Genomic DNA, 26,921 nt, shown 5'->3' with positions numbered 1-26,921 from the left:
AAAATGTTATTATCATTGATATTATGTTGTTATTATTATTACTATTATCATTATTATTATTATTATTATTATTATTATTATTATTATTATTATTATTATTATTACTATTATTATTATCTTTATTATTATTATTACTATTATCATCATCATCTTTACTATTACCAATATCGTTGTTGTTGTTGTTGCTGCTGTTTCGTTGCTGATACTGTTGTCATCATCATTAGCATTAGCAGCATTACTAGTATCATCATCATCATTATCATCATCATTATCATAATCATCATCATCATCAGCAGCAGCAGTAGTAGTAGTAGTAGTAGTAGTAGTAGTAGTAGTAGTAGTAGTAGTAGTAGTAGTAGTAGTAGTAGTAGTAGTAGTAGTAGTAGTAGTAGTAGTAGTAGTAGTAGTAGTAGTAGTAGTAGTAGTAGTAGTAGTAGTAGTAGTTGTTGTTGTTGTTGTTGTTGTTTTTGTTTTTGTTGTTTTTGTTGTATTATCTATTCATTTATTTATTTATTCTATCTATTCATACAATACTGTATATCTATTCATTTGATTTCCACCTTTATTTATAGATGTTTTTCTGCCTTAATCATGGAGGACGAGAGAGAGATTCTTCATTAGATCTTGACAAGTTTATTGTTTTCCCCCGGCGCTCACGTGACGGGATCGAGGTGAGCGTGCAGGGCGTGGGCGAGGTCGCTGAGGGGGAAGGCTGTGTTGTATTCCTGAGTGGCGGGTGGAGGCTGCTTCTCCACTGGTGGGAGGGGCATCTGGGACCGCGGGCAGGGGGCAGGCGGGGTGAAGAAGTAGGGATGCTGAAGAGCCTGTCAGGGGAAGGCATCATGGGCTTATTAGGGAGGCCAAGGGATTTCATAGAGCAGCAACTCTAAGGACCCAACAATCTATATGGTTGACAGTGTCTTGAATGTGAATATACGTAGTAATTAATGTCTATATTCTACACACTGACTTTATTGAATTGTTTTAGTAATATTGTGAACTTGACATGAGTCGTAATCAGAACACTTTTTACAGAAATTGAAAGTGTAATTCACAGCGCTGCATATTACTAATATGAGAGAGAGAGAGAGAGAGAGAGAGAGAGAGAGAGAGAGAGAGAGAGAGAGAGAGAGAGAGAGAGAGAGAGAGAGAGAGAGAGAGAGAGAGAGAGAGAGATTTTATGTGTATAGGGGAGGAGGACTACGTCATTAATAAATCTATCAACAATAACAGCCTACCTGGACGGCTGGAAGCCTTTTCTCGGGGCAGTAGATAAGGAACTTCTTAACTAGATCGAGGGCATCCTGCGAGGCCTCGGGCAGCACCTGGCTGAGGGGGATGGGCTGGCACTCCGGGAAAGTAATCTTTCTGTAGTCAGGCAGCTGTGCCAGGCCGGGCCAGGAGGCCTCGGAGGGCGTGCCCAGGACCTGCAGCACCACACACAGCTGATCAATGTCACTTTCGCCCTGGAACAACAGGCAATCACTCGCATTGGATTCACTGGTTTGCTTTAGTCCGGGAAGGTAGCCGTGAGGGGGAGGGAAAGCTGCCTCGTGAGGGGACAGGGTATGTATCACGGAGGGCCAGGTCAGGTGGCTGCCCGCGGGAGGGCGGGAGGGAAGGGCAGCCGCAGCCAAGTTAGGACATGAAAGAGAGAGAGAGAGAGAGAGAGAGAGAGAGAGAGAGAGAGAGAGAGAGAGAGAGAGAGAGTTTTACGTTGTTGTCACTTTTTAGCACATAAATATTTTTGTATTGCTATTTTTTATATCGCACGCATAGTCTACTGTAATGATTTTTATGCTCTAGAGATGCAGCATGGCTTTAAAATTTATGGGAGTTTCAGTTTTCTTAATAGTCATCTCATACCTGTCAAGTTACTGTGGTGTCTTGGTGTAAGATTTTGCGTTAGAGACCATAAGTTTGTACATAAAATGGCAATTAAATAATAAGAAAACCATATTCTTGTCATTCAATATTTGTCTGTTTCAAAACAAATACACAATGAAAACACAATGTAAACACATGACATAATATGAACACCACAATGAAAAAAAAAAAGTAGTGTTTACAAAGCTTCTTGTAAACACTACTGTTTTTCATAATTTGGTATCATATATATAACACCTGAAAAGGGAAATTTATTTCAAATTATTTAAAACAAAACACAAAAAAAAAAAAAAAAAACATCGCATGCGGAGAAAAAACGTAAGATATTCAACTTACGCCGCAAGACTCTATATAGATCAGACAAAAAGTCCCATTTCAAAACGTCTGTATATTGATCTTTCTCCGGGAAGGGGTTAATGAATGCAGAGAGAGAGAGAGAGAGAGAGAGAGAGAGAGAGAGAGAGAGAGAGAGAGAGAGATTAAAATAGGTTCAGTCTATTAGAACGGTGAATCTCTTTAAAGATAAGTAAAACCAAGAACAAACTTTCCTATGTAAGATCTGATACTCTCTCTCTCTCTCTCTCTCTCTCTCTCTCTCTCTCTCTCTCTCTCTCACTATTTTGTAGGAATCTTTTGTTTCTCACGAAAATAATTTGTCGTCGAACGTTTTTAGTTCACACTGAAAAAAAAGTTTGTGTATCGACGAGAGAGTAAGCCGGGAACTTGGGAAATTAGACGATAAGAAAAAAGAAAACTGTTTGGAGAGGATTTTTACTTCCTCTTAATTAATAGCGATAAAATGAGGAGGCTTAGGGATTATCTAAAAAGTGGACTTGTATACAGCAGAGGAGGAAGTGAGTGGGAGAGGATGAGGGAAGAGAAGGAAAGAAAGGGAGAAGGGGAAGGAAAGGAAGGAAGCAGTGTGTTGTAAGGAAATGGTGGTTAATTTGCGCGCACACACACACACACACACACACACACACACACACACACACACACACACACACACACACACACACATCATTCAATGAAATGATGACATGTTCATTAAATGAAGTTCCACTAGAATGGAAGAAACCCAACGTAATACCGTTATCTAAAGAAAGAAAGGCAACTGAGCCATTAAATTGCAGACCGGTGTCACTTACAAGTGTTATGGGGACGTTGTGTGAAATAGTTATCAAAGAAAAATTGGTTAAACATCTGAAAGAAGAACAAATTATATCGAACAGACAATTTGGGTTCAGAACAGGACGGTCATGTGTGTCGAACTTAGGTTTCTACTCAAGAGTAATAGAAGGACTGAAAAGCAGAGATGTATATATGGGTGGACACATCATATCTGGACATAAAATGGTTTTTGATGAAGTCCATCATGGAGAGCTACTTTGGAAACTAGAGAACATCGAAGGACTGCGAGGGACTTTGTTAGACCGGTATTGAGCTATTTGATGGGAGAGGAACAAATTATGAAGACTAAAGAGGAAAAAGATCTGGGAGTGATTATACATGAAAATCTGAACCCAGAAAGGCACATAAATAAGATATTTGGATTAGCATATAAAATGTTGCCTAATAGAAGAGTGGCATTTCAATACATGGACAAAAATATGATGAAAAAATATCACAAGCATGATGCTTCCAAAGCTGGAATATGCAGCAGTGGTGTGGTCTCCTAGCCCTAAAGAAAAATATAAGAAGATGAGAACGGATTCAGAAGATTGCTACAAAGCTGGTGCCGGAACTAAAGGACCTAACATATGAAGAGGCTGAAGGAAGTGGGACTGCCAACCTTGCAAGATAGAAGAGAACGAGGAAACCTACTAACAATGTACAAGATAGTCAATGGCATTGAAAAGATAGACAAGGAAGACCTGGTGCTGGTTACAGAAGAAGACGGAAGGACAAGAGGACATGTAAAGATTAGGATGAGGCAGTGTGTGAAGGATATTGGCAAATAAAGTTTTCCACATAGAACGGTGGAAATGCGAAATGCATTGAGTGATGAAGCTGTTACAGCACATAATGTGCATAACTTTAAGAATAAATTGGATAAATAGAGACATGGAGACAGAACACTATGAGCCCCGTTCGAACCGTGAACAATACAACTAGGTAAATGAAACTAGGTAAATACACACACACACACACACACACACACACACACACCCTTCCTCCTGTCTATTTACTACATGGCATACCTACGATTCTCTTTCTTTCTGTGATAGTATATGTGCGTGTCTTTCTCTTTTTATTTCTTCCAATAATTTTTTGTCTTTATGTCAACATTTATTTCATATATATCGTCGTTGTCTATCTCTCTTTTCGGTTTTCTCTCTCTTTCTCTCCCTAACATCTCTTATCTTAACAATTACTAATTCCTCCTTAATTAAGTATTTCTTTTCCTGTCTTTCTCCATATCCTTCCCCTCCCTTCCCTTTCTTTCCCTTTCCTTCCCTTTCTTTGCGCATCCTCACTCGCCTTCCCTTTTTGTAAATCGCTCAAGACTTCAACACGTTTCGAATACAACTATTTCTTTTTTTTTCATCCCCAGTTTGTCCTGCCGAGAAAATTTAGTGAGTAATGAAGCATAATTTGTAGCACGTGAGGGATTGCCACTAAGGAGTCTGAAAGTGTCCATTATGTTGTTATGTTGGTTTTTTCTCATCTTTTACAGGGAAAAGTTATACAAAGGTATACTAATGCGAAATTCAGCATCTTCATATTCTTCTTCTTCATCATCATTATTGTTATTATTATTATTATTATTATTATTATTATTATTATTATTATTATTATTATTATTATTATTATTATTATTATTATTATTATTATTATTATTATTATTATTATTATTATTATTATTATTATTATTATTATTATTATTATTTATTATTATTATTATTATTATTATTATTATTATTATTATTATTATTATTATTATTATTATTATCATTATTATTATTATCATTATTCCTTTTTTTCCTCCTCCTCCTTCTTTTCTTCTTTATTCTTTTAAGCTGACGTCTTTGAAAGCAGTTGATGTTGACGAGTATTATATTGCACCTCTCTCTCTCTCTCTCTCTCTCTCTCTCTCTCTCTTGTGTAGTAAAACCTACACTATGTCGAAATTCTCATCTGTAAAGCTATTGTGCTCCTTTTCAATCTGATAAATGGTTCCTGTATTGTTATTCTTTTGGTAATTCAGCTTTTCAGATTGGAGGAACTCAGTGGAAGTGAATTGAAATGGAGCGTTGTTATACTTGAGTCTTATTGATTGTTTAGGATTAAAATAAGTAAACATCGAAGATTGCTGGGAAAGTGACGTCACGGCCAGAGGTTATGTCATTTTGTGGAATCTCTAATATAAGTCTTGAGAGTTGGAAACGTAAAACTCTATTTCTGCTTTTTTTTTTTTTTTTTTTTTTTGAGGACTAACACTTTTGTACGTGTTCAATATAGTTCACTAGTTTTTCTTTCCTTTCATTTATTTATGCACTTCTTATACCAGATGATAGCTTTCTCAATGGTGCATAAGTGGGAGTATCAATCTGTTGTCTCTCACCAAGCACCTCTGAGTCAATAGCATATCCCCTCACAGTCACCACGCGGCTCACCACAAAAGGCCCATATTCAGAAACTCTTTGCTATTTCACCATAACTATTCTCCAAGACCACAAAGATGATTAGTCAAGTTACGATGAGTGTTTCTCCTGTTAACAGCGCTGAAATTATTTTAATCTGTCATAAGAACAGTAAAAACACCATCAAAAATCGTTTCACTTCAACTAAAGCCTTTGGAAAGTAGTGGAGATTTGGAAAAAATAAAGTGTTTCAGAATATCTCCTGGCTGATCCAACCCCCACGCCGCGTTATGTCAGATGTGTCCCTTAAAGTACCTGCAGCCACGCTAAAACAGTTCCAGGAGGTGAAAGGCGTCTATTTTTCCCCTGCAGTAGGAAAACTAGCCAAAGGGGAAAATGAATTATAATATTGCTAGCGAATGAATAAATAGATGAATAAAAAAGAAAAGAAAACTCATTAAGATTGCTATTCCCAGTCTATCCCTACCATGTATGTGTGTGTGTGTGTGTGTGTGTGTGTGTGTGTGTGTGTGTTCTTGGTTTATAGCAGCAGTTGTCAATTGTGCCTCAGTTTTTCTATTTGGGAGTTCAGTTGGTCATGCCCTGCTGTGGAGGGTCAAGTGACCACACTCACCCGTAACAGTGAAGAAAATTCAAAATAGCAAAGAAAACTTGAGAAACATTTGACCATTAGAACATTGGATGTGTGCGAATTACACGACCTTTGTCTCCTTTATTCTTCTTTCTCTCCCCGCCAGCTCTTTTCTTGCATTCCCTCACATACTCGCTAAGTGAATGAGAAATCGGATTAAATATTCCCAAAAGGTTAAAAAAGTGTAAGTGCAAGGAAAAGTTTTCCTGCATGGCACAGAAGAGCTCGGCAGTCAGGCGACGCGTGTCGCCTTAACCAGAGCCGAGCTGGAACCCGGCGCCGGGGACAGAGCCGAAGCCTTAACCCCGCTGCCAGGAGGCGGGCACACCGTGCATGCAGAGCAAGGCCAAGAAGAGCCCACCCCCACTCCTATGGTGGGGGGAGGTAGACCTCCTCCAGTGGAGAGAGACGTCCCAAACTCCTCTGGTGGGGGAGGTGGACCCCTCCAGTGGAGAGAGACGTCCCAAACTCCTCTGGTGGGGGAGATGGAGCCCCTCCAGTGGAGAGAGACGTCCCAAACTCCTCTGGTGGGGGAGGTGGACCCCCTCCAGTGGAGAGAGACGGGTCAGACTCCTCTGGTGGGGAAGATGGAGCCCCTCCAGTGGAGAGAGACGTCCCAAACTCCTCTGGTGGGGGAGGTGGAGCCCCTCCAGTGGAGAGAGACTTCCCAAACTCCTCTGGTGGGGGAGGTGGAGACCCTCCAGTGGAGAGAGACGTCTCAAACTCCTCTGGTGGGGGAGGTAGACCCCTTCTAGTGGAGAGACACGTCCCAAACTCCTCTGGTGGGGGAGGTGGAGCCCCTCCAGTGGAGAGAGACGGGTCAGACACCACTGGTGGGGGAGATGGAGCCCCTCCATTAGAGAGAGACACGTCAGACTCCTCTGGTGGGGGGAGGTGGACCCCTCCAGTGGAGAGAGACGTCCCAAACTCCTCTGGTGGGGCAGACGGAGCCCCACCAGTGGAGAGAGACGTCCCAAACTCCTCTGGTGGGGAGGTGGACCCCCTCCAGTGGAGAGAGACGTCCCAAACTCCTCTGGTGGGGCAGACGGAGCCCCTCCAGTGGAGAGAGACGTCCCAAACTCCTCTGGTGGGGGAGGTGGACCCCCTCCAGTGGAGAGAGACGTCCCAAACTCCTCTGGTGGGGCAGACGGAGCCCTCCAGTGGAGAGAGACGTCCCAAACTCCTCTGGTGGGGAGGTGGACCCCCTCCAGTGGAGAGAGACGTCCCAAACTCCTCTGGTGGGGCAGGCGGAGCCCCTCCAGTGGAGAGAGACGTCCCAAACTCCTCTGGTGGGGAGGTGGACCCCCTCCAGTGGAGAGAGACGTCCCAAACTCCTCTGGTGGGAGATGGATCCCCTCCAGTGGAGAGAAATGTCTTAAACTCCTCTGGTGGGGGAGGTGGAGCCCCTCCAGTGGAAAGAGACGTTCCAAACTCCTCTGGTGGGAGAGTGGACCCCTCCAGTGGAGAGAGACGTCCCAAACTCCTCTGGTGGGGGAGGTGGACCCCCTCCAGTGGAGAGACGTCCCAAACTCCTCTGGTGGGGAGGTGGACCTCCTCCAGTGGAGAGAGACGTCCCAAACTCCTCTGGTGGGGAGGTGGACCCCTCCAGTGGAGAGAGACGTCCCAAACTCCTCTGGTGGGGAGGTGGAGAGAGACGTCCCAAACTCCTCTGGTGGGGAGGTGGAGAGACGTCCCAAACTCCTCTGGTGGGGAGGTGGAGCCCTCCAGTGGAGAGAGACGTCACAAACTCCTCTGGTGGGGGAGATGGACCCCCTCCAGTGGAGAGAGACGTCCCAAACTCCTCTGGTGGGGAGGTGGAGCCCTCCAGTGGAGAGAGACGTCCCAAACTCCTCTGGTGGGGAGGTGGACCCCTCCAGTGGAGAGAGACGTCCCAAACTCCTCTGGTGGGGAGGTGGACCCCCTCCAGTGGAGAGAGACGTCCCAAACTCCTCTGGTGGGGAGGTGGACCCCTCCAGTGGAGAGAGACGTCCCAAACTCCTCTGGTGGGGAGGTGGACCCCCTCCAGTGGAGAGAGACGTCCCAAACTCCTCTGGTGGGGAGGTGGACCCCTCCAGTGGAGAGAGACGTCCCAAACTCCTCTGGTGGGGAGGTGGACCCCTCCAGTGGAGAGACGTCCCAAACTCCTCTGGTGGGGAGGTGGACCCCTCCAGTGGAGAGAGACGTCCCAAACTCCTCTGAGAGACGTCCCAAACTCCTCTGGTGGGGAGGTGGACCCCTCCAGTGGAGAGAGACGTCCCAAACTCCTCTGGTGGGGAGGTGGACCCCTCCAGTGGAGAGAGACGTCCCAAACTCCTCTGGTGGGGAGGTGGACCCCCTCCAGTGGAGAGAGACGTCCCAAACTCCTCTGGTGGGGGAGGTGGACCCCCTCCAGTGGAGAGAGACGTCCCAAACTCCTCTGGTGGGGAGGTGGATCCCCTCCAGTGGAGAGACGTCCCAAACTCCTCTGGTGGGGAGGTGGACCCCTCCAGTGGAGAGAGACGTCCCAAACTCCTCTGGTGGGGAGGTGGACCCCCTCCAGTGGAGAGAGACGTCCCAAACTCCTCTGGTGGGGAGGTGGACCCCCTCCAGTGGAGAGAGACGTCCCAAACTCCTCTGGTGGGGAGGTGGACCCCCTCCAGTGGAGAGAGACGTCCCAAACTCCTCTGGTGGGGGAGGTGGACCCCTCCAGTGGAGAGAGACGTCCCAAACTCCTCTGGTGGGGGAGATGGATCCCCTCCAGTGGAGAGAGACGTCCCAAACTCCTCTGGTGGGGGAGGTGGACCCCCTCCAGTGGAGAGAGACGTCCCAAACTCCTCTGGTGGGGAGGTGGACCCTCCAGTGGAGAGAGACGTCCCAAACTCCTCTGGTGGGGGAGATGGACCCTCCAGTGGAGAGAGACGTCCCAAACTCCTCTGGTGGGGAGGTGGAGTCCCTCCAGTGGAGAGAGACGTCCCAAACTCCTCTGGTGGGGGAGGTGGACCCCCTTCAGTGGAGAGAGACGTCCCAAACTCCTCTGGTGGGGGAGATGGAGCCCCTCCAGTGGAGAGAGACGTCCCAAACTCCTCTAGTGGGGGGAGGTGGACCCCCTCCAGTGGAGAGAGACGGGTCAGACTCTTCTGGTGGGGAAGGTGGACCCCCTCCAGTGGAGAGAGACGTCCCAAACTCCTCTGGTGGGGAGGTGGACCCCCTGCAGTGGAGAGAGACGTCCCAAATTTTCTGGTGAGGGAGGTGGACCCCCTCCAGTGGAGAGAGACGTCCCAAACTCCTCTGATGGGAGAAGGTGGAGCCCCTCCAGTGGAGAGAGACGGGTCAGACTCCTCAGGTGGGGGAGATGGAGCCCCTCCATTGGAGAGAGACACGTCAGACTCCTCAGTGTAGGAAGAAAGAGTTGTATCAAACCCCTTCGACGGGGTGACTCATCCCATTCTTTGGGGACGGATGTATTAGATCCTCTGGAGGGTTGGCAGAACCCCTTCAATGAGGTAAGATATATTTGAACTTCTTTGATGGAATCGGTGCATCTCCTGAAAGGAGAGATATATTCCATCTTTCTGATGGACTGCAGAGCCCCTTCAGTGGCAGCTATATTGGACCTTTCCAGTAATGATACTATAGGAAAAACCCCTTCAGTAGGGACAACCATGAACCACATTGATGGGGCTTGGCAGAGCCGTGTCAGGGGAGAGAACTGCAATGAATCTCTCAGATGGAGATGTGAGAGACAGTTACACTGAACCCTATGGAATGTGCTGGCATAACCTCTTCAGTAAGGGAAGGTTCATTGAACCACTCTGATAGGTTCGTGGAATTCGTACATGCTAAGCCCTGTGATGGGTTGGCAGAACCATTGAGTGAGGAAAGCTGTACTAGTGAACCACAGGTGGCTGTGGTCTCCAGTGACTGTGAACAAACCAGCCACCACTGATTGGACGGGTGACCCACTGAATGGTGAGGGACTGTCACGGCCATTAATGGGATTATTGGATCTCACTAGTGTGTTGCTCAACACGAGCAGAGATAGAGAAGCCCACTGATATTGTGTGGGGGGCCGTTAGTTGAGAAGGTGGCACTTCACACTGCTAAAAAAGAGGCGGTGGATGCCGTTGAGAAATGTCTTCCTGGATGAAACAACAGGCAGCAAGCCTCAAGGATGGCGTGGACGGGCCAGCAGGGAAACTGTCTGCCCAAGTGTCAGTGCCTGTGTATTTCTCCCGCACTCATGAAAATTTTTCTGCTTGCTGCTTTGGTCAGAGGAAGACTTGCAGGACACTGATGTCTCCAATGTGTGCACTACTCCAGAGACTGACGAGCTGAGCCTCAGGGACACTGCTGCTGCCACACTAAACTGCTGCACTGCTTGGCTCTCGTCACTGCTGGTCTTGCCTCGCTAAAGTTCTTCTCTTTCTTTAATGTTACTCAGTTACTTGGAATGTATCTTTACCTATGATGCTGTTATTCATTTGGATAGTGACTTTGTTGGCTTATGTATTGTAAAGAGTGTACCCATAAAAGACACCAAGAATTCACAATCAGTGTTTAAAGCAGTGGTTGCCAACCCCAGGGTCGCTACCCAAATTAGGGTGCATGGCGAGGGTATTTTTGAGGGTCGCCAGAGGGTCTTGCAAAAACATATCTTAATAATTCACAGCTGTTCACATTTTTATTTTGATTAATGTAACTGATATACTTTAGCAGGACTAGGTATAGATTCTACTGGACACAGTAACAAAAGAGTCATAAAACATAAAATTCCTGCAATTCCGCCCGTAGTACGAGTAGTTTTCATGTAAAATAAGTGTACTTTACTGCCGACCAGTCAACGAGGAGCCTGAATGAGCTGTCAGTCGCATCTGTGATGCTGTGGCAGTGAATGAACATATTGCATGCATCATATTTGTTTGTTTTGTTGATTTTTATAATAACTCGCAAATGCTTCCTCCCATTGCCCTTTTTTCTTCTGTCTGTTAGTCTGTCTGTACCTCTGTCTGCCTGGCTGTCTCCACTTGTTTGTCTCTGTCTCGGTTAGGTCAGGTTAGGTTGGATTTATTATATACAATTAGGGTCGCTACTCCAGGTTAAGAATGCATTTAGGATAGCAACCTAAAAAGGTTGGGAAACACTTCCGTAAGACTTGAAAAATTATAGAAATTACGTAAGACTTACGCCAAAAACGTAGACTTGACAGGTATGTTGACATCTCGTAGCTTGATGAAACCAGACAAACTTGTGATATGCAGTTTTCTGTCTTCCTCTGATGTGAAACACCAATGGCAATGTTGAGAAAGGAGATATGGGCGAATAATGGGAGTTATAGGAAAAATCCTGGCCAACGTTACATTTGAGATGTGCTACACTGAATAGGTTATCGGAAGGAATGGCGCCGTGCATGTTGGACTTTTTGCCGCGACACGATCCACTTTGGCCACTGAGAGACTACATACTTTCCTGTTCCCAAGATAGATAGATAGATAGATAGATAGATAGATAGATAGGTAGGTAGATAGGTAGATAGATAGGTAGACGGATAGATATATAGATAAGTAGGTAGGTAGCAAGATAGATAGATACATACATACATACATGTATACATGCATACATACATACATACATACATACATACATACATACATACATACAAACATACATACATACATACATACATACATACATACATACATACACACATAGATGAAAGGCAAACATTTAACAAAGGAATGAATACCAGAGAGAGAGAGAGAGAGAGAGAGAGAGAGCACTTACCGGGAAGAGTGGACAGTTGTTGATCATTTCGGCAAAGATGCATCCCACCGCCCACAGGTCCACGCCCTCCCGGTATTGGCGCGCCCCGTACAGCAGCTCAGGGGCGCGGTACCATCTTGTCGCTACCTGGGAGAGACATGTGCTCTTACTCTCTCTCTCTCTCTCTCTCTCTCTCTCTCTCTCTCGAACACTTCCAATCTACATCTTCCTTCTCATTCCTCTTTCTCCTTCATCTTTCACTCTATTTGCATCTCTACCTCCATCGTCTTATGTTCTCATTTCTCTCCTATTCATATATCTTCCTAATATGTACATTATCTCCCTCTCCTATCTTCCTATCAGACACTTTGTTATTTTTCTTCTGTTTTCCTTTCCGCGTCACCTTTCGTCTATCTCATCTTACCTTTTACTGTACTGACATAATTTGAAACTTTACTGCCCCACACTCCGACTATTTTCAAGAACCTCTAGATGAAGACGGTTTTAAGGGTGTTTTTAAGGTTCATGCATGTACATTAATAACTGGAGAAATACTAATCATGTCTGTGGCCATTGAAAACAGTCGTGGTAGGAAAGCAAGGCGTTTCAAAGTACGATCTTGACACCATCCCTTGTGCCTCTCTCCTCCTACCTGGTGGGAGTAGAGCCTCTTGCCCTGCCGAGAAAACACCCGGCACAGGCCCAGGTCCGCTATCTTGAGCTGCCCCTTCCCGCTGATCAACAGGTTGGCTGGCTTCAAGTCCTGCCATCACAGGAGCCAGCAGAACCACGGTGATGAAGACAGTGTCGAAATGCAGAAAAAAAAAGCAAATTGTATAAACTTCATCAGGCAAGTAAGTTAAATTGAAACTATTTCTCTGTTCTCTTTGATTAGAATCCAACTGTTTTTATTTGAGTATTTATTTTTCTTTTTATCATGATGTGTTATGATGTTTTGCCAGGTCCAGTATTCTGAAAAGCTTTAATCTCTCAAGAAATTATGGGTAGAAAATGTTATGTTGAAAAATGTAAAATTGATCACGTTGATGAAATATGGAAGCGTGCGGTAGTACATCGAAAAAAAAAGCTGCATTGAAGAAAAAGAAAAAAAGAAGTGGAATAAAGATTAACTAATTTGACAGTACACAAAGGTGTTTTTAAGCCTCAGCTAAAGAATCTCTCTCTCTCTCTCTCTCTCTCTCTCTCTCTCTCTCTCTCTCTTTTATGCGGGGGGGGGAACTTGCCAAGAGTAACAAAAATATGGAATAAAAAAGGCCCATGGGGTTGCCAGTTACTTTAAAAATCAAGTGAGTTATCCAAAATTCAGGACAAATGTCTTGAAACCTTCCTCTTAAAAGAAGTCAAGTCGTAAGAAGATGGAAATACAGAAGCAGGCAGGGAGTTCCAGAGTTTACCAGAGAAAGGTATGAATGACTGAGAATACTGATTAACTCTTGCCTTAGAGAGTTGGACAGAATAGGGATGAGAGGAAGAAGAAAGCTTTGTGCAGCGAGGCAGCAGGAGGATGGGAGGCATGCAGTTTGCAAGATCAGTAGAGCAGTTAACATGAAAATAGCAGATAGAAGAAAGAAAGAGATGCAACATTTCGACAGAGAGAAAGAGGCTGAAAACAGTCAGTCAGAGGGAAATTGATGAGACGAAAAGCTTTTGATTCCACCCTATCTAATAAAACAGTGTGAGTAGAACCCCCCAAAACATGCGAAGAATACTCCATGCAAGAACGGATAAGGCCCTTGTACAGAGTTAGCAGTCGGAGGGGCGAGAAAAACTGGTGGAGACGCCGCAGAACGCCTAACTTCATAGAAGCTGTTTTAGCAAGAGATTAAATGTGAAGTTTCCAGTTAAGATTATGAGTAAAGGACAGACTGAGGATATTCAGTGTGGAAGAGGGAGACAGTTGAGTGTCATTGAAGAAGAAGGGATAGTTGTCTGGAAGGTTGTGTCGAATTGATAGATGGAGGAATTGAAATTTTGAGGCATTGAACACTAAGTTTTCTCTGCCCCAATCAGAAATCTTAGAAAGATCAGAAGTTAGGCACTCTTTAGCGTCCCTACGTGATCTGATGACTTGCTGAAGGGTTGGTAGTCTCTGAAAAGACGCGGAAAAATGTAGGGTGATATCATCAGCGTAGGAGTTGATAGGGCAAGAGGTTGTTGAAAAGGAGAGAGCTCACCCTGTGCATTATGTTGTGTTTGTGGAGGAAGGCGACGCCGGAGAGCAGCATGGTCATGTAGGTCTTGACGTGGGCGCGTGTGAGGGGCCGCGATGCATCCCGCAGCATCTCGCCTAGGTCCCCCAGCATCAGCTCGAAGGCCAACACGAAGCCCGCGCCGTCAGCGAACACCTCCAGCAGCCGCATCACCTACTCACATGTTACGTTATATTCTCCTCTTTGGATTTAACTGTTTGTGCTTTTCACAGAATTGAGTCAATTCCGTCATGTTATATCCTTTATTACTACACACACACACACACACACACACACACACACGGCCCGGTAGCTCAGTGGTTAGAGCGCTGGCTTCACAAGCCAGATGACCGGGGTTCGATTCCCCGGCCGGGTGGAGATATTTGGGTGTGTCTCCTTTCACGTGTAGCCCCTGTTCACCTAGCAGTGAGTAGGTACGGGATGTAAATCGAGGAGTTGTGACCTTGTTGTCCCGGTGTGTGGTGTGTGCCTGGTCTCAGGCCTATCCCAAGATCGGAAATAATGAGCTCTGAGCTCGTTCCGTAGGGTAACGTCTGGCTGTCTCGTCAGAGACTGCAGCAGATCAAACAGTGAACACACACACACACAAACTTTCTCCCTCCTCCCTAATGCTTCTCGCCCGGGCCGTGTCACAAGATACCAGAACAAGATAATGCCTCTGAGGGCACCACGCACGGACCGATACCACCTCAGTGCGATCCTCACCATTAGGCTAGTGTACCCATGGTACAATAAAAAATATTGTACCATGAGTGTACCAATCTTAACCCTCTCCCCATCCCTTATAAACATTTTCAGTGTGTATATACTGCAATTCCAATAAACTGTATGTTATTATTACCATTATTGTTATCACACACACACACACACACACACACACACACACACACACACACACACACACACACACACACACACACACACAGTTAAGGGCGGCCACGGCTTAATTAGAGTCACCTGACAAATGTTATGTGCACAACATCATGCATTGCAACAAAACTACCTCCTGGATGAAACTCAGTCTTATTCACATATTTGTAAATGTTTTGTGAGTAAAAATATTAAATTCTCTCTCTCTCTCTCTCTCTCTCTCTCTCTCTCTCTCTCTCTCTCTCTCTCTCTCTCTCATTTCACTGATGTGTGTGTGTGTGTGTGTGTGTGTGTGTGTGTGTGTGTGTGTGTGTGTGTGTTGACCACCCACCCACAGTACTTACATGCTGTGAATTAATCTGCTGGAGTGCCTTGATTTCCCTGAGCGCCGTGGTGGGCATGCCGTGGTCCAGCCTCCTCAGCGGCACCTTCTTCAGCGCCACTAGCCGTCCCGTCAGGTTATGTCTGGCCCTCACTACCACCCCGTGCGCCCCCTCCCCGATCCGCCCCACAACAGTGTACGCATCCATTCAGGAATACTTCAGGAATACCCTCTCTTATACTTCCGAGGAGTTTTGTTTTGGTACGCTGTAGACTCAAGCTATTTTCAAGACACCAATGAACTAATGAGGTTCACATGGTTGTTGTTTTTTTCCGACTATTGTCAAGTTATCAGACACTTTCGAAAACCACTTTGCTACTCACTGAAGCCTGTTATAAGTAATTGAGATGTGATTCAGTCTTGGCTTTTTTCTGAAGCATTTTTACACACATGTGTATATTCACTGAAAGAGAAAACACAGTGATTATTGCATAGTATACATGATGAAATGTGATGAAACTATTCAGCTAATGTACAACATTCTATTAAAAGCTGATTTTTTTCATATATCATGTCATTTGACTTCAATCTGCACTGTTATTTTATTTACACTATATTTTTAGTATATATATCATCGGTGCTTTCAGCGTTTAGTAGTTTGCAGTAGCTTCTCAAGGACGCTGCAGTACAACTTGGTACACTATATAGCGCGCTTTCCGTCATTATTTTTGTCAATTCCGTTTTTCGTCAACTTTTGGCCCTTTCCGTCGTTCTATTCAGTCTGAATCGTCAAATGGAAGTGACTGTCTTCACGGAGGGGAGGAGAGCTAATGTCAACTTTTGTTGTCAAATGAAAAGCCATTCTTATAATATAAAGATATACTATTTAAACATTATTGTTAAAAAATACGAAATCGTTTAATTTCTCATGTCATGACACTTAATTTATGAATATAGTACTTGTACAAGAAACATATTAATGGTTCTCATGATTTGATAGATCTCTGCACTTATAAAACAGCAAACAATGGTTCCCATGATCTAATAGATCTCTGCACTTATAGAACAACAAACAATGGTTCATATGATTTGATAGATCCCTGCACTTATAGAACAACAAACAATTGTTCGTATGATTTGATAGATCTCTGCACTTATGAAACAGCAAACAATGGTTCCCATGATCTAATAGATCTCTGCACTTATAGAACAATAAACAATGGTTCGCATGATTTGATAGATCTCTGCACTTATAGAACAACAAACAATGGTTCGTATGATTTGATAGATCTCTGCATTTATGAAACAGCAAACAATGGTTCGTATGATTTGATAGATCTCTGCACTTATGAAACAGCAAACAATATGGTTCTCATGATCTGAAAGATCTCTGCACTTATAGAACAATAAACAATGGTTCGCATGATTTGATAGATCTCTGCACTTATAGAACAACAAACAATGGTCCGTATGATTTGATAGATCTCTGCACTTATGAAAGGTCTCTGAATCTCTACTTCTGCACCATGGGTTACATTTGAATTTGTAAGGTTTGTCTACAACTTACAAAACCTGTGATAAGATGCATGCAAAACATTAACTGCTTGCTTGTGCCCCAGCGGAGGTGCATTCGTGGGTTCAAGCCTGGCTGTGTATGAGAGAGAGAGAGAGAGAGAGAGAGAGAGAGAGAGAGAGAGAGAGAGAGCCATGCTTGTTTATTGTCGATGAGAGCGCTGACGAGCAGCTGTGGATACATAAAATTATCGATTTTCAGAAAGTTGGCAAGAAAAGTTGACGGAACAAACGGTAGTGTAGTGTTTGTGAATATGTTGTATGCGGTGGATGTGTAAATGGTTGAATTGCTTTGTGGGGAAAAGTTTTCCTTGTGATCATCTTCCTTTACAGAGGAAAGAAGACACGCGGCGTGAAATCCGGCCAGGCCTGCCCGCCAGCCAGCCAACCCGCTGCGTTTTGATTACATTCATAATTCTGTCTTTATATTTAAATTGTAAGTTTATTGTTATAAGTGTTTTATTAAGCCATACTACCTATATTTCATTAAGAATTGATATTGAAGGCAGCAAATTATATAACTTGTATAACTCCGTGTTTAGAAGAAAAAGCGTGTGCCACGCCTTCTGTGATGTACTCGTATGTACACCTTCAATAATGTAACTTTATTTCATGATTCATTATATTGTATATTACTTCCAAGGGTAATTTTAAAATGCATGCAACACTGTTATTAGTTGCCAAGTCTGTCTACAATAGTAATTGCATTTTTGTATTGTGTTTTGTTGCACTACTTTAGTGTGATAATTTTCTTCGCCGATTACGTCTTTACGCGGCGCAGAGGTATCGGGTATACTCCATGGTGCAATGGTTAGCACACTCTGTCTCTCATCCGCGCCCCTGTCCACCCAGCAGTGAGTGCCGTGGATACCATGTTTTAGTCGGGAGTTGTATCCCGTCTCTCGAAGTTGTGGTCACTGGCGCCTTCCGGGGCGTGCAGTTGAAGGGTGCTAACCCATGATCCTCGAACACGACTTCGGCCAAACCACATGATGAAAGCACGAGGTATTGGGATAGGTTAAAGGAGTGTGTTCAGGCAGGGGAGGTGTTGGATGGGGGGTATATAAGGAGGAGCGGGTGAGGGGAGTGACGCAAGCTGGACCGCCCAGCAACTATGCTCTTCTTCTGTTTTTCTGTATTTCTATGTTTTTGTATCTTGCACTGTCCCACCCCTTGTTTGTATCTTCCCCCTTTTCTCAATAAACTTTGAAACTTTTGAACTTTGGAGTGACGCTCTTTGCTTAGCGGCCATTCACTCAGTATGGGTCACATTGTGTTGCGGTCGGGAGTGGCTGGAGGTCAAGCCGGCGTGGTAGAGCTTTGGTTTATTGTCTTGGCGAATACTGAATGAAAGCGCGCGGCCATGTCACTTTCTCTTTTGTAATCCTAAGCTGGAGGTGAGTGAGGATGGTGATGTGCTTTGTGTACGGTTAGGTTTATCTAACCGAGCGTGGAGGAGTGTTCATGCATTTTGTGCTTTTGTGAAGTCTTTCTTTGATTATTTCCTCTCGCTGAGTCACTATATTAATTTTCTAGTGTTGAGTGTAAAGGTTTCATTTCCTTTCTTTCTTTTTTTTTTCTACATTGGGTTTGCTGAGCCCAGTTTTGGTAATCAATTGGCCTTCCCTGTATTAACGTAACCTAACAACAAGATTAGTGTTTTATTTTCACTATCTTTTGCTGGGATAGTGTTTTTATCATTTTGCTTGGATCCACGTCTCCCCCCTACCCCCCATCTCTCTTTCTTTTTTTTTTTTTTTTTACCATCGCAGCTTTATTTGGTCAGATAGAGCTGGGCTTGGAGTGTGTTGCCAGCTAATCGAACAGGCTGAAGCCCATATCGTCATCGGACACTCTCTCTCTCTCTCTCTCTCTCTCTCTCTCTCTCTCTCTCTCTCTCTTGTGTGTATTTACCTATTTGTATTTACCTATTTGTGATTACAGGGCCCGAGCCGTAGCTCTCTATGTCCTGTCTCTTTGTCCACACTTGTCCAATTTTTCCTTCATTTGACTGACACTCGCTGCACACACCACATCCACGCTCAGTTTGTTCCATGCATCAATGCTCCGATACGGGAAGCTATACTTTTGATGTGTGTGTGTGTGTGTGTGTGTGTGTGTGTGTGTGTGTGTGTGTGTGTGTGTGTGTGTGTGTGTGTGTGTGCAACACTGTGTGTGCAACACTGGTTATTTCTTAGGCTGCATATTTAACTATGCACAATACGGCAACACCAGCGCCACTACAGCATTGTCTTTCATCCCCTTCTTTCACAGACTGCGAGGAGTATGAAATGAAGCGGGTGGGAGAGTATTTTTGCGCGTGATCACACTCCTGCTGGACACACTGCTGAGTACCGGGCACAAAAGATATATATATATATATATATATATATATATATATATATATATATATATATATATATATATATATATGTATATCCAAACCGTAGGAAGAGATACAGTCGCAGAAATGAAAAGGATAAACACATACCCACACATCATTAGAATCCCAACTACTACTACTACTATTTGTACCTTTATTGTCTATTTTTTTTTACTAATAACGTTTAGTAAGTTGCCAGAAGCAATTAATTTCTTCATTGATATAAAAATTAGGCAATGGATAAAAGTTTTGATTCAGATGTGACTGTCATTTTTTATCTATTTATTTTTTTAACCAGTGACAATCTTTTTGAAGAACAGGAAATAAAGTGAACTAAGAATAGTCGTTTATGAATTTATTTTCTGCCACACATTACTATTACTACTACGTAGTATTACTACTACTACTACTACTACCGTATTTCCTTCACTACCTTCAATGATTAACTCGTCACAATGCTCTCACATTAATATTGTTATTATTATCAATTATGATATATACCACCACCATTACTTGTACAAAAATGAATAATATATGAAAGCTTTGAAAACACTAAAATTGTTATTGAGTTTTCATGACTACAAACATATGAGTTACTACTTGACACAGGAAAGTTGTGAGAAAATTAAATACGGTGTGTACTTTGGTGATATAGTCTACAAATGCATTGCACCATCGCAAGAAGGTGCAATGCATTTGTATAAACAAAGGAAAAAGAAACATTTGATCTATTGAAATGCAATTACATGTATAATTTTTCCAGTAGTTCTATAGAGTTAAGTAAAATTCTAAGCTGCATCGTAAAAGGTTGATGTAAATTTGGAAAAAATAGATAAGTAAGAAAATACAGGTTTCCGAAAATATTTAGTTTAGGATCATACCGCGATTTACTAATCACAGAAAACGAAACATTTCATTGGGAAGCTTATACAATTCTGTTCCTTTTGATATGCTCAACATAAAGAGTTGGTTCACAAAATGTTTGCTGGAACGAGTTGAAGTGAGATGATGGTTTATGAATATTCACAACAAGACCCATATTATAAGCAATTTAGTTTATTTTACTTTAGTTTGAGTAGCAATGATATATGTAGATATTGGTAAGGATAATGGTATTTATAATTCATTCACATAATCATAACTACAAGAATAAACAAGCATTATAACTTAGTCTGAGAGGTTTTGGCTTGTCTACAAAGTACAAAACAGGTAAGAGAGTGTTTACCTGCGTATCAGCGGAGTTGCACTGGTTGAGAATTTTGGCTGGCTATGCCCGTGACCTGCCAGTATGTATTGCACTGGTTCTAGGTAGCATACATGATGAAACATTAAGATGCATTTTCGTTCCAATTTTATTATATGTACCGCTGAAGCAAGTACTAAGATGCATCATTATGGTAAAGCAGCTGTATACTGACTTTTTTTTTTTCTATGTCACTTGACTTTCAATATGCGCTGTCTTTAAAATTGACACTATTTTTCCTTAAACTTAAAGTCCGCCATCTGGGAGCGCAACATTGTGCCGTTTCTTCCACTGGTATGCCAAATGTACTGTGCAATAATGTGCTCTTATTTGGTAAAATTTACCTGAAAAAGTGGGTTCATGTCTCGGTCAGCTGTAGATATTGTTTGTTTTGTTGCCGTTGCCATGACGACCAGCTAGCAGATCCACGGGGACTACTAGCGTAATGCAGATACTGGAATATCAGCATAACTTGTTTCTGTATTCTTTATTTGTGACAGACTGTTGCTGAAGAGGATCACAGTACCAAGACATCTGCGTAACTGAACTGGTGAGTCCATTTGAAGGTTGTTTCTCCTCGAAATATTTATTTACTTATTTCAAAGTAATTTCAACAGTAATTAGCCAGTGAATTTGATTTTTTAATTTATTGAATTATATCTCTTAACCATTCTTTTTAAGTACACACACACACACACACACACACACATGAATATGGAGACGGGACCACACGAGCATAAACCCCAGGCCCTGTAAAACTACAACTAGGTAAATACAACTAGGTAAATACACACACACACACACACACACACACACAGTCCTAACCGAAGATCGGACTACGAACTCTGAGCTCGCTCCGTAATGGGGAAAGCTGGCTGAGTGACCAGCAGACGACCGTGGTGAATTACACACACACACACACACACACACACACACACACCGCGTAGTGTAGTGGTTAGCACGCTCGGCTCACAACCGAGAGGATCTGGGTTCGAATCCCGGAAAGCGACAAGGCAAATGGGCAAGTCTCTTATAGTGTAGCCCCTGTTCACCTAGCAGTAAATAAGTACGGGATGTAATTCGAGGGGTTTTGGCCTCGCTTTCCCGGTGTGTGGAGTGTGTTGTGGTCTTACCCGAAGATCGGTCTATGAGCTCTGAGTTCGCTCCGTAATGGGGAAGGCTGGCTGGGTGACCAGCAGACGACCGTCGTGGTGAATTATATACACACACACACACACACACACACACACACACACACACACACAGAGAGAGAGAGAGAGAGAGAGAGAGAGATTTAAACATATCTATTCATTGATATTTTAGTAGTGCAGAGAATAGTTGATAAAAGCTTTCATCCTGCTCATTCACTAATTACATACTATAGTTGGATACGATTGAAATCCCCACTCGTCAACTTGTTTTCCCCTGATAGCACTACTGAGTCATTTTACCACAACGGCAAGACAAAAAAAAAAAAAAAAAAGTTTAATGTAACAATTATTTGAATCACCAAGAGCAAGTGGTGAATGAGAATTATACTGGGAAATCTCTAACTTGGTATAAGAATGCATAACCAATAATATTAATGAAAAGGAATAGTTACCTAGGTAGATAAATCAGAAAACAAATGAACTACTTTGCCAGCACGGAAAAGTGTCATTCCTCAGGTAAAAATAATATAAGTGAACAGATAGATAGATAAACAAACAAATAAACAATAAATAAAATAGGCAAATGATAATACGTAACTATACATCTTTGCGTTTTCCTTCACGCTTGTCGATCATTCTGAAATATTTCCACGCTGCATTTCTATCACTTTAAAGAGCCTCGATTTGAAGTTACACGGTTTCCTAAGTGTTCATACGATTCTAATATAATACGTTGATAACGTTTCTATAGCATTAAAAGGAAAATAATATTGATAATTGAGTTAGTTGTCACTGTTGCCTTTGAAAACAGCTGTGGTGAAAGACCTGTTTTTTAATACAGCTGTTCAACCTCTCCCCACATCTCTCTTGATCTCCAGTCTGAAATGAGAAGCTTTTATTAATTAAGAGGCCTTCAAAGATGAAGCTGTGATTTATGAAGATTGTGGGTATACCTATAGAGCAAGTGTGCATCGGTGTGGATTCGCTGGACCCTGGACAACGGATGTGGTGATGACCCGGGGCGTGATTCTCTACCTAAACAGTCAGCCTGCTTTCATATATAATTGGGGCACCGTAAGCTGGTTGTAAGTGGCTGGACAGAATGGCCGATTATCTCAATATTATTCCAAGTTAGAGTTTGAATAATAGTGAAATAACATTAACATTTCCATTTGAGGCTTAGGTTAGATTAAGTTATTACATGAAGTGTTCAGATTATACATTGTAGTTACCTAGGTAGGTAAATATCATTGTGTGTAGATCATGATTTGAAAAGAGTCATATACGGGCTCCTAAATGAATAGCTAAACAGTGACTGGAAATCAATAGGCTAGGTTTTTCCTTCCAATCTTCCTCAAGCGTTTCCTAGTATAATACGTGGTAATACACGCAAGGCGATGGTGTGGTGTTTCCTCGTGACGTCACCAGAGGCAGCTTGAGTTGTTTACGTCAGGCCAGTGTCAGTGTTACTCCCGTTCTTATAGGGTGTGTAGCGACCTCTCCTGCAGTAGTGTTGTGTTAACCTCCCTTATTCACAGGCTATTTACCTTCCCTTTTGGATTTCCTTTTCATCGCAATGTAAGTACCACAAGGAGAGTGTTAAGTAGATATAATGGTGAGAGATAAGACGAGGATACAGCCTGGCGACGGGACTGGTGGTGCCTTGTGTTGTGGTCTAGTTTGGTGTGGTCGTGTGTACCCTTCTTTCTTAGTTCTTCTTAGTGCTACTCGTTCACGCCCCGCAACCACCACCGCCCTGTATGCTGCTTGTGTCTCGAGGGTGTGGTGGTGGCTGTGTTTGGTGGGGTGCAGGGCGGGTATGGGGCAGCAGGCAACACCAGCTGGGCCGCGTGCTGAGTGCTGTGGTGGGCTGACCTCGGCGTGCCCAGAGTGGCCGGCGGTGTTATCTTGGGTCTGATAGGCTTGCTTCCCGGAAGACACGTTCTCTGTAGTTCCTTAGTGCTTGTGAGCCGAGTGGTGACAGTGTGATGGCAGAGGCGTGCTCCCACTATTTGATGTCATGTTCTCATGTCTGTGATTCTGCTTCAGTTTAGTTAAATCCTCCGCTTCATGCAATATTCCTGTTTTTTTTTTTTGTTTCTCCTGACTTGGGCCTCTAATGGAAAAGGGATTATATAGGGCAGGGGAAATTCTATGCTGCTATGTTTACATGCTGTGGATTTTATAACATAACATAAATAATAGGATAACAAAGGGCCACCAGGGCCCATCTAGGTTATCCTGTATCAGTCGCACAGCGACCTCGTCATCAGTACTTAAAGATACACTTACAAGTACACAATACATTAGATACTAATTCTAAATATTTGGCCCATTAACAGGGCTAAGTCCTGCAGCGAAATCCTCTACAATTCGTGGTCCCCATACATGGGGATCATGTCCTGTTTAACTATAGTAAATTTCTTATAAAAACTATCATGCAATGCTATACATAATTATAAATCTAATAAATTTAAGTGCTTATCTAATCTGTTTTTAAACATTGTCAAACTAGTGCTATTTACAACCGTCTCTGGCAATGCATTCCAGAAGTCTACCACCCTATGACTAAAGAAATATTTTCTTATATCTAACCTGCAGCCTTGCTTTCTAATCTTCCTGCCATGATTTCTAGTCCTATTTCCTCCTCTAAGGTAAAGAAAGATCTCACATCTATGTAGTTTGTATCTGAGAACATTTTAAATAACTCTATCATATCCTCTTATACATCTCCTCTCAAATGAAAACATGTTTAATTCCTTTAATCTATCTCTATACTCCAGGCGCTTTAATGCTGGTATCATCCTAGTTGCTCTTCTCTGAACTGCTTCTAACATGTTGATATCCTGCCTATAATGGGGTGACCAGGCCTGTATGCAATACTCTAAATGGGGCCTAACATAGGAATTATATAAGCTACGCACCACTTCCTTACTTTTATAACTAACATTTCTATTTATAAAACCCAGGATCCTATTTGCCCTATTTCTTGCTTCTAAACATTGCTTTGAAAATTTCATAGTCCTGTCTATCACTACTCCTAAATCCTTTCCTTCCTCTACTGCCTCTAGCCAACATCCCTCCATCTCATAGTTAAAGTTTGTGTTGTCTTTACCTAAATGCATAACCTGACACTTTTAGAATTAAACTCCATCTGCCACCTGTCTGCCCATGCTATCAGCCTGTCCAGGTCTCGTTGTATTCTGTAATTGTCCTTTTCACCCTGTACTGCACATGCTATCTTAGTATCATCTGCAAACTTTGATACTTTGCTACTAATTCCTATATCTAAATCGTTAATGTACACCAAGAAAAGAAGAGGTCCTAGCACTGATCCTTGGGGTACCCCACTAACCACTTCCTTCCACTCAGACATTGCCCCATTTAATACTACTCTCTGTTTCCTATCAGAAAGCCATTCACTAATCCAATCAACTAACCTACCCCTATCCCATGTAGTCTCAATTTGTACACTAGCCTCCTATGCGGTACCTTATCAAACGCCTTGCTAAAATCTAGATATATAACATCTATGCTATTTCCATCATCTAACTCCTTGGTAATATATTCTAAGATATCGAGCAAATTTGTAAGACAGGACCTCCCTGATCTAAAGCCATGTTGGGTATCTCTAATTAATCTATTCTCATTTAAATGCTCCCAAATACTACCCTTAATGATTTTCTCTAGTATCTTACATACTATACTAGTTAAACTGATCGGTCTATAATTATTCGCATCATCCTTCCTACCTTTTTAAATATTGGAGTAACATTAGCTAACTTCCAGTCCTGAGGTATCTCAGCAAACCTAAGTGATCTTTCAAAGATTAACTTAAGTGCTTCAGAAATACTGTCTACACCCTCCCTAAGTACTCTGGCATGTAGCTCATCAGGACCACTAGCTTTCCTATCGTCTAGTTCAAGAATAAATTTCCTAATAATTCCCGGTTTTATATCAATATTTTCTAAAGCTCTTAAACTACTCGTCACACTGTTTGTAACAGGATTTCCTATTCTTTCCTAGTAAATACTGAAGAAAATTGTTCATTCAATAATTCTACTATGTCTTCATTTTGATCCACTACTACACCATCTTTTCTGAGTGGTCCAATCCTATCCTTATTTCTTTTATCACTGACCTTGTAATAACTATATAATTTTTGGGATCTTTACTCCCAGCTCTAGCTAGTTTTATCTCTGCCTGCCTTTTACTTTTTTTATAACCTTACTCAAATCATCTCTGACCTGTCTGTACCTAATCAAATCTACATCTTCCCACTTTTCTGCAACTCTCTGTATGCCCTCTTCTTCTCTCTGATCTGGCTACCTATCTCATGAGTCCACCATAATGGCTTCCTGTTTCTCTGCCTTATATCTTTGTAAGGGATACACTGCATCACTATACCCTTTACTACAACCTTAAAAATATCCCACATCTCCTGTGCAGTTTTATTTCCAAAACTATCTTCCCAGTTTACCTCTCCTAATAACTGACGTAACCTACCATAATTGCCTTTCTGATAGTTTGGGACTCTAGTCTTATTCACTATATTATCCCTACTGGAATTAATGATAAATCTAATTATATGATGGTCACTGTTTGCTAAAGTCTCTCCTACCTCAACTTCCTTTAAACAATGCTCAATATTTGTTAGTACTATGTCTAAAACCTTCCTCCCCCTAGTAGGTTTATCTACCATCTGCACTAAATAGTTATCCTGAAAACTTTCCATAAACTTATTTTCACTAGCATCTCCTACCATCCTCTCCCAGTTTACTGACTTAAGATTAAAATCCCTAAGATAATTGTCTGACTAGTACACCCCTATTTATCTCATCTACCATAAGGTTGTCTACATCTGCTGACTGGTTAGGTGGTCTATAAAAGCTCCTACTCTAATAACCTTACTTTTGTTTACTCTAACATCCAGCCATAAGGACTCTACTCTGTTATCTACCTTAATACCATTAACCTGACTGGAAATGAAGGATTTTTTACATAAATAACTACTCCTCCACCTATCCTACCAATTCTCTGGTGTAAATACATAATGTATCCATCTACTTCATATTCTTTCCTATTTTCCTAAACTTTTCCTCATTTACCCATGCCTCTGTGACACATACAACATCTAAGTCCTCCTCAACTATATAACTAGATAACTCGTCCTTCTTGTTCCTAAGACTCCTGGCATTTACATAAAAACATTTAAGTCCTGCTACCTTCCTAGATGCTGTCTCCTTATTTGGAATCCTAATCTTATTCTCTCCTATTTGCACCTGGA

General features: G+C 42.5%; 1 protein-coding gene across 2 annotated transcripts; it reads right to left on the bottom strand.

Moving 5' to 3' along the window:
- Nucleotides 1-484: 484 nt before the first annotated feature.
- LOC123517789 (cyclin-dependent kinase 20-like) lies at nucleotides 485-20,906 on the bottom strand. Of its 2 annotated transcripts, none has more exons than XM_045278249.1 (7): nucleotides 20,828-20,906; nucleotides 15,308-15,748; nucleotides 14,058-14,246; nucleotides 12,515-12,625; nucleotides 11,884-12,009; nucleotides 1,239-1,466; nucleotides 485-824 (listed from the first exon to the last, which is right to left on the bottom strand). In XM_045278249.1, exons 2-7 carry the CDS (start codon nucleotides 15,491-15,493, stop codon nucleotides 654-656), a joined length of 1,011 nt encoding a protein of 336 aa, XP_045134184.1. In that variant the 5' UTR covers nucleotides 15,494-15,748; nucleotides 20,828-20,906; the 3' UTR covers nucleotides 485-653. The 2 variants fall into 2 exon arrangements, with proteins under 2 accessions (XP_045134184.1, XP_045134183.1); XM_045278248.1 differs by lacking the exon at nucleotides 20,828-20,906 and adding an exon at nucleotides 20,466-20,775.
- Nucleotides 20,907-26,921: the final 6,015 nt, after the last annotated feature.

Source organism: Portunus trituberculatus, chromosome 42 (genome assembly GCF_017591435.1).
Source record: "Portunus trituberculatus isolate SZX2019 chromosome 42, ASM1759143v1, whole genome shotgun sequence".
Classification (NCBI taxonomy): domain Eukaryota; kingdom Metazoa; phylum Arthropoda; class Malacostraca; order Decapoda; family Portunidae; genus Portunus; species Portunus trituberculatus.
Note: the sequence above shows the minus strand (reverse complement) of the source record. Positions and strands in the feature narration are given on the sequence as shown.

What these genes read in the sequence shown, in the direction of transcription:
- LOC123517789 (XM_045278249.1), bottom strand. Translation starts at nt 15,493, where the DNA reads ATGGATGCGTACACTGTTGTGGGGCGGATCGGGGAGGGGGCGCACGGG. An exon ending in AGCAGATTAATTCACAGCAT is followed by an intron (nt 14,247 to 15,307) that starts GTAAGTACTGTG and finishes ACATGTGAGTAG; the next exon opens with GTGATGCGGCTGCTGGAGGT. An exon ending in AGAGGCTCTACTCCCACCAG is followed by an intron (nt 12,010 to 12,514) that starts GTAGGAGGAGAG and finishes TGTCTCTCCCAG; the next exon opens with GTAGCGACAAGATGGTACCG.